The sequence below is a fragment of the Hypanus sabinus genome, chromosome 9 (assembly GCF_030144855.1).
Source record: "Hypanus sabinus isolate sHypSab1 chromosome 9, sHypSab1.hap1, whole genome shotgun sequence".
Lineage (NCBI taxonomy): Eukaryota > Metazoa > Chordata > Chondrichthyes > Myliobatiformes > Dasyatidae > Hypanus > Hypanus sabinus.
This window is the reverse complement of record NC_082714.1, coordinates 110,893,653-110,900,822: the sequence shown is the minus strand read 5'-3', so window position 1 is coordinate 110,900,822 and position 7,170 is coordinate 110,893,653. Positions and strand designations below refer to the sequence as shown.

General features: G+C 37.7%; 1 protein-coding gene across 1 annotated transcript in view; it reads right to left on the bottom strand.

Moving 5' to 3' along the window:
• Positions 1-678: 678 nt before the first annotated feature.
• LOC132400108 (uncharacterized) overlaps positions 679-7,170 on the bottom strand; it is a 187,254-nt gene continuing 180,762 nt past the window's right edge. Inside the window, exons 19-20 of the mRNA XM_059981185.1 lie at positions 5,062-5,217; positions 679-989 (exon numbers count right to left, since the gene is read on the bottom strand). Of these exons, the coding sequence (XP_059837168.1) occupies positions 679-989; positions 5,062-5,217 (467 nt within the window). The remainder of the gene's footprint in view (positions 990-5,061; positions 5,218-7,170) is intronic.

Sequence of the window (7,170 nt, the reverse complement as noted above, 5' to 3'; positions counted from 1 at the left end):
TGAGGCCCAAGCACTGATACTTGTAATATTCCATTAATTACAACTGCTCAATCTGAAAGAAAACAGTAATATTTGTAACCTTAGTTGGCTCTTCCATAGGATTTTACTGAGCTCTTAAGGAGTCTCACTCATTGCTAGGGAATCTCAGTGATGCGTTTGAGTATGATTACACTATGCTACATCTCATCTCATGTCCTGACTTCAGTTTTGTAGTGATTTCAACGGTCATCTTTGCAGCTGTAAGATCCATAATATAATCTTATAAATAGTACTGCATTGTCAAAGCAAAGGTGAAGTCATTTTGAGCTAGACTTCTTCAGCTAATAACACTGCTGGGAATAGTAAGTTACTATATTGCATCTCTGTTATCACTTGAGAGGAAGGTATTACATGAAATGGGAATTCATAGGGAAACTGGAGAGAAAGTTAGTAAAAAGAGATATTTTAAAGATTGGTGACTTTAAGGCAGTAAAGTTAGAAACCTCAGAAGTTCTGGCCATATATTTCCAAAATACATTCAGTAGGAGAGTATGAAATTTATTTGGATGTAAATATCATCCAAAGGAATAGATCACTTGGTGTATTACACCCTGTTCGATACACAAGAAAAAAAGGGTTTCTGATTACCTTTCCCAACCCTTCACAAGAAGTAAGTCAGACCCTTCCCAAAACAAAATTCTATAATCTCTCTTTCCTAACTCCAACATCAGCAGTGTTACGGATTCCTTCTTCAAGTAGCAGAGCTTCCAATCCCTTCATTATTCCCCAAACACCACAAACACCTTCAATCTGTTCTCCAATCCTATCTACATTGCTATTTATGCATAAAATTAACAATGTCTTCAAATCCCTTCTCCTCTCCATAACCAGCAATGTCCCCAACATCTTCTCCATCTCCAACATCAAACTCCTTTCCTCACGTGACGAAATGGCAAAGCATCTGATTACTTCTTCCTCCTGAATGTCAGCAACATCGTCAACCCTGTAACCTATAGGGAAGTACAAATGATCCAATGAGGATTTTAAAACTGGTTATGGTACAGAGATTTGGAATTACCAATACATAACTCTTTAAAGTTGGCCACACAAGTTGAAATTTTCAGAAAAAAAACTGACTTTCTAAATGGAGAGAAGAAATGCAAATACAAAAACTTTACGAGAAAATGGATAATATTTCTAAAGCTCTGGTTAGCAATTTCTGGTGTTTATCTTTGTGCTTCAAAACTTAGGAAGAAGGCAGAAGGCACTTTACATACCAATACCAAGGAAGAGAGACACCAGTCATGCTGAAAGATTGAAGGGTTTAGTAGTTCTTTAACATAAATGAAGGGTTATTCTGCAAGGGGAATCTATGATAATTTTTGTAAAAGGCCAAGAAGGTCTAATGTTCCACTCACACCCAAAGCATTAAGTGCAGTAAAACTGAGAATCCTATTCTTTCTTGTGCAATAACGCTCAAACACTACATTCAGCCTTTTCTCAATTACCTTTGATGCTAACCATGAAGGAATTAAAAATCTGTGAAACAGATAACTGAAATGAGTCGACAACAGTGGAAAAGGGAAAGACAATATGTTTTTGATCTTGCCATATGCAATTGGAATGGAATTTGTCATTTTGTATAGTGGCACTAGAAAGTTTATGAACCCTGTAGGACTTTCTCCATTTCTGCATAAACATGACCTGAAATGTAATCAGATTTCACGCATCCTAAAACAAGATAAAGGGAGCCCAATTAAATGAATAACACAGAAGAACATTATACTTGTTCATTTATTTATTGAGAAAAATATTCCAATATTGGATGAAAGAAAAATGGAGAGTTATGGGGCAGTGTGGGTTTAGTACTTTTTTTAAGGATTATATGGGTTGGCACAACATGGAGGGCTGAAGGGCCTGTACTGTGCTGTAGTGTTCAATGGTTCTATTACATGTATTTCATTGGAAAAGGTATGTGAACCTCTGGAGTAATGCCTTCTACAAAAACTGTTTGGAGTTCGGTGTTTTACAGGTATATGGAGGAATTTAAGGTGGAGGGTTGTATGGGAGGCAGGGTTTAAGGGTTGGCACAACACTGTGGGCCGAAGGGCCTGTACTGTGCTGTATTGTTCTATGCATTTTTATCAATGAGATGAGATGAGATGTGCCCAGCTCTATAAAAAAGACACAGAAAGTCTGGTTATTGACAGAGCCTGTTCTTCTCAAGAAAGATCTGTTCATGTGCACCATGCCTCGACCAAAGAAACTTTCCGAGGACCTTAGAAGAAGAATTGTAGCAATGCATCAAACTGGAAAAGGCTACAAAAGCATTTATAGACCTGAGTGTTCATCAGTTTACAGTACAAGAAATTGTCTACAAATGGACTAAACTCAGTAATGTTGCTACTCTCAGACAGACAGACAGACATACTTTATTGATCCCGAGGGAAAGTGGGTTTTGTTACAGCCACACCAACCAAGAATAGTGTAGAAATATAGCAATATAAAACCATAAATAATTAAATAATAATAAGCTAATTATGCCAAGTGGAAATAAATCCAGGACCAGCCTATTGGCTCAGGGTGCCTGACACTCCGAGGGAGGAGTTGTAAAGTTTGATGGCCACAGGTAGGAATGACTTCCTATGACACTTAGTGTTACAAGTCGGTGGAATGAGTCTCTGGCTGAATGTTCTCCTATGCCTAATCAGTACATAATGGAGTGGATAGGAGTCGTTGTCCAAGATGGCATGCAACTTGGACAGCATCCTCTTTTCAGACACCACCATCAGAGTCCAGTTTCACCCCCACAACATCACTGGCCTTACAAATGAGTTTGTTGATTCTGTTGGTGTCTGCTACCCTCAACCTGCTGCCCCAGCACACAACAGCAAACACGATAGCACTGGCCACCACAGACTTGTTGAACATCCTCAGCATCGTCCAGTAGATGTTAAAGGACCTCAGTCTCCTCAGGAAATAGAGATGGTTCTGACCCTTCTTGTAGACAGCCTCAGTGTTCTTTGACTAGTCCAGTTTATTGTCAATTCGTATCCCCAGGTATTTGTAATCCTCCACCATATCCACACTGATCCCTTGGATGGAAACAGGGCTTCCTGGAAATCCCTAGGAGTAGGCATCCTGAAAAGATCACACCAAGAGCAGAATGTGCGATGCTGAAGAAGGTGAAAAAGAACCCAAAGGTAACAGCAAAAGACCTGCAGAAATCTCTTGAACTTGCAAAGGTCTCTGTTCATCTGTCCGCTATAAGAAAAATACCGAACAAGAATAATGTTCATGGAAGGACACCACAGAAGAAACCACTACTCTGCAAAGAAAAACAAAGCTGCATGTCTCAAGTTTGCAAAAGACCACTTGGAAGTTTTACAATGCTTCTGAGACAATGTTCTATGGATAGATGAGACAAAAGTTGAACTTTTTGGCAGAAATATACATTGCTATGTTTGGAGGAAAAAGGGCATTGCACACCAGGACCAAAACCTCATCCCGACCGTGAAACATGGTGGAAGAAGCATCTTGGTTTGAGGCTGTTTTGCTGCTTAGGGCCTGGACTGCTTGCAATCATTGAGGGAACCATGAATTCAAAATTGTATCAAGACATTTTACAGGAGAATGTCAGGGTAGCAGACTATCCCGTGAAGCTTAATAGAAGTTGGATAATGCAACAAAACAATGACCGAAAGATAAGAGTAAATCAACTACAGAATGGCTTAAAATGAAGAAAATTCATGTTTCGGAATGGCCGAGTCAAAGTCTTGATCTTAATCCTATAGGATTGTTGTGGAAGGACCAGAAGCAAGCAGTTCATGCAAGGAAGCCCACAAACATCCTAGAGTTGAAGCAGTTTTATAAGGAGGAATGGCCTAAAATTCCTCTAAATTGAGATGCAGGTCTGATCAAAATTTACCAGAAATGTTTGGTTGAAGTTATTGCTGTACAAGGGGGTGACACCTGTTAACTTAAATCAAAAATTCACATAACTTTTCCAACAAACACATGTAATGTTGGATCTTTTTTTTCAATAAATAAATGAACAAGTACAACTTTTTTGTATTATTTACTTTATCAGGTTCTCTTTATCTAGATTTAGGACATATGTGAAGATCTGATTACATTTTAGGTCATGTTTATGCAGAAAAAGAGGAAATTCTACAGGGTTCACAAAATATTTAGCACTACCGTAAGACTCTTCTTGTGACCACCATTTTGTGAACGGTTTCCCAAACCGGTTCTGGCTGGATCAGAGCAATTGAAAATAGACATAATAAGGCCCCTTCTGACAATCTGTTAAATCAGAGATCACTTCCAAGAAAGAAGTTACTTGAGGGATGTTCTTTGATAAGGTAAAAACAAACAAATGAATAGTTTGTGAATGTAAGTAATCTGAGCCCAGTGTCTGGCATGAAATGCAGTAAGAGGTTATAATTACATGACTCAGAGAAAAACACAAGAATAACATCAAAAGCAAGTCCTTATGAGGAAGGAGAGCAATGAGGTAATGCTACCTGTAGCCTTGGGCCACAGCCAATGAAAGGTTGACACAAGCTAGCTAGAACCAACAGAATTGAAGCATAATGATGCAGAACTAATAAGAAAAAGGAACAAGAACAGCAGATGCTGAGCAACAAAACTCTGGGAGTTAACCATTGCACAGAAGACTCCCATCCTTGGAGGAGGGAGAAAGAATATAATTTTGCCCTGATTCTCTCTTTATTTTGGTGTTTTAAGTTGCCATGGTGGTCTGGATAAGTACTGATACAAAAGGAAGAGTAGCATTGAAGAACCTAAGCTGTTGGCCAGGGGCCAACATAATTTCCAAGGATATTTGTGTTAATACAATAAGCTGTGAGTTTTGAATTAATTAAGATTGTGTGATGATTTTCCCAAGTTGGCAAGGGGTCTACATTTACCATGATGAAGGATGAGCAGGTAAGATCAGGAAGAAAATAGCAAGGAGAAGATTGTTGCAAGACTTGTGAAAGATGATCAGAGTATACTAGTAGATAATACTTAAGGTACCTGGGGATAAATGAAAATTAAAGATAATTAAAAGTCAAATACCTCTGTTTGGCCTTCCAAAGTCAAAACTAAATAGTCTTCTAGGTTCTAGCTTTGCTCTTTGCTCTGTTGATCCCTCTTCTTCCTCAACATCAGAAAAATCACTTTGAAGATTTTTTCCACAGATGCGTTTGAATACAGAGGAATGGCGCGTTGGACCTAAGCATATAAAGAAGTTAAGCATTTTAGATTGTGGCTGAAACTTCAAAAACTATAAAAGCATAATTTTTGCTGAGTGTTTTTTAAACCTATTTACTTTAAATTAGGCAATAAAAATGTTGAATTTTTAATTGTTAAACAACAGGAAACCAATATGGAATTTTCTTTTATTTTGTAATTTATTTTTTTATTGAAGTTTATCATCAAACAAACATTTCCATAAGATGTATTTCAGACATTGTACATATATATCATATAATCATATATGTCACAAATCTCCACATCATATACACTTATAGAAAAGAGTGGAGAGAAAGAAGGAATTTTCTTTTCATAGATGGTGGCCAACTTCCTGAGTATTTCCTGTTTAATTTCATATTTACTGTCATTGTTATTTCTTGCTTTTAAATTATCAGAGGTTCATCAAAAGACGGAGAGAATATCAGGATAAATACTGTATGAACATATGAATCAGAAACTGTGGATTTTTAAGCTCCTAGAGCATGCTACACCATTTCATAAGATTACAGGGGATCTGGCTGGAACTTCAACTCCATATTCCTGTTTACCCACATTAACCCTTCAATCCTTTGCTTATCAAGGGTCTTTCTATCTTTCTCTTAGAAATACTCCCATCCTTTAAGGAAAAGACTTTCCAAAGACTTGTTACCATTTGAGAGAAAACACTTTATCTCATCTTTGCCTTAAATGGGATTTTATTTTAAATCAAGTGATCCCAAGATTAAGATTCTGCCACAAAAGGAGAGATCCTCCTCAATTACAATGTGAAGATTATCTGAGCAACGGAGTTATCTGTGTGTGCGGAGAGATTACCTGATGGGGGAAAGATCAGGAGAGTGGATTATTTACAGGGATGGAGGAATTACTTTGGAAAGGAAGTGGGGAGTTTCTAATAGTCTCTCCATCCTTAACTGAACGTGAATAACAACACTATAGATTGGCTGCTAACTGCATTAAGCTATATGAACTAGGACACCATGCTCTTCACAGATAGAAAATAACACTTCTAGGAAAGGAAGTGGAGTCACACAAATATCCAGGAAACTAGCAATACCATTACAGTTCTTTCGTGTGGTTTTTTGTAAAGCATTTTGGAAGCAAAATGATTGCATTCTTTTGCTTTAACCCTCATTGAAAATGGAACTACTGTCTAATTTCATCATTATATTATATTTCATCAGCACTCAGCATCTCAGTTTCCATTACAGTGTAAACAGCTTTTACAACTTCTGGATTGCAGTAATGCAAGTTAAAACAAAGCCACACAAGGTAAGTTTCCCTCTGTTTAATTTTTCCTTACAATGTTCAAGATATTCTGGCCTATTAAAATATTCTCCCAGAACTATCTTTATCAATTCTACTTCCTTACTTATTTCCTAGCAGTATACTCTTTCTTGAATGTCCATTAATTCCCCTGATTCTCCTGAACCCATCTACACTAGGGGCAATTTAATAGCTAGCAAAACCCCATTAACCAACATGTCTTTGGGACATGGGAACAATCTGGAGTAGTCGCAGGAAGATCATGTACTCTATGTTGATACATCTAATGGTCAGGATAAAGTCTGGGTCACTGAAGCTGTGCAGCAGCTGTACCTCACTAATCAACAAAATACTTTGGCATTAGAACTGCAGCTATGACAGCTCAAGAAAGTGAGGCTAAAACTGAGTGGAGTTTGCGCACTCTCCCTGCAGATGTGTGGATTTCTCTTCCCTTCTGAATTCTAAATTTATGCTCCATCACTTCTGCCTCTTTTGACAACATGAGACCAGAGATATTTCCCTTTCCCTATACTTCCAGTAATCCAAAAGTGAATGTTCTCTTTGGAACTCCCTTGTTCACATTTCTGGCTTTATCACCAACTTATTCTCATTATGTTTTCAATGTAACTACAGGATGAGCAAGATCTATACCTTTTACTTATTCCCTTT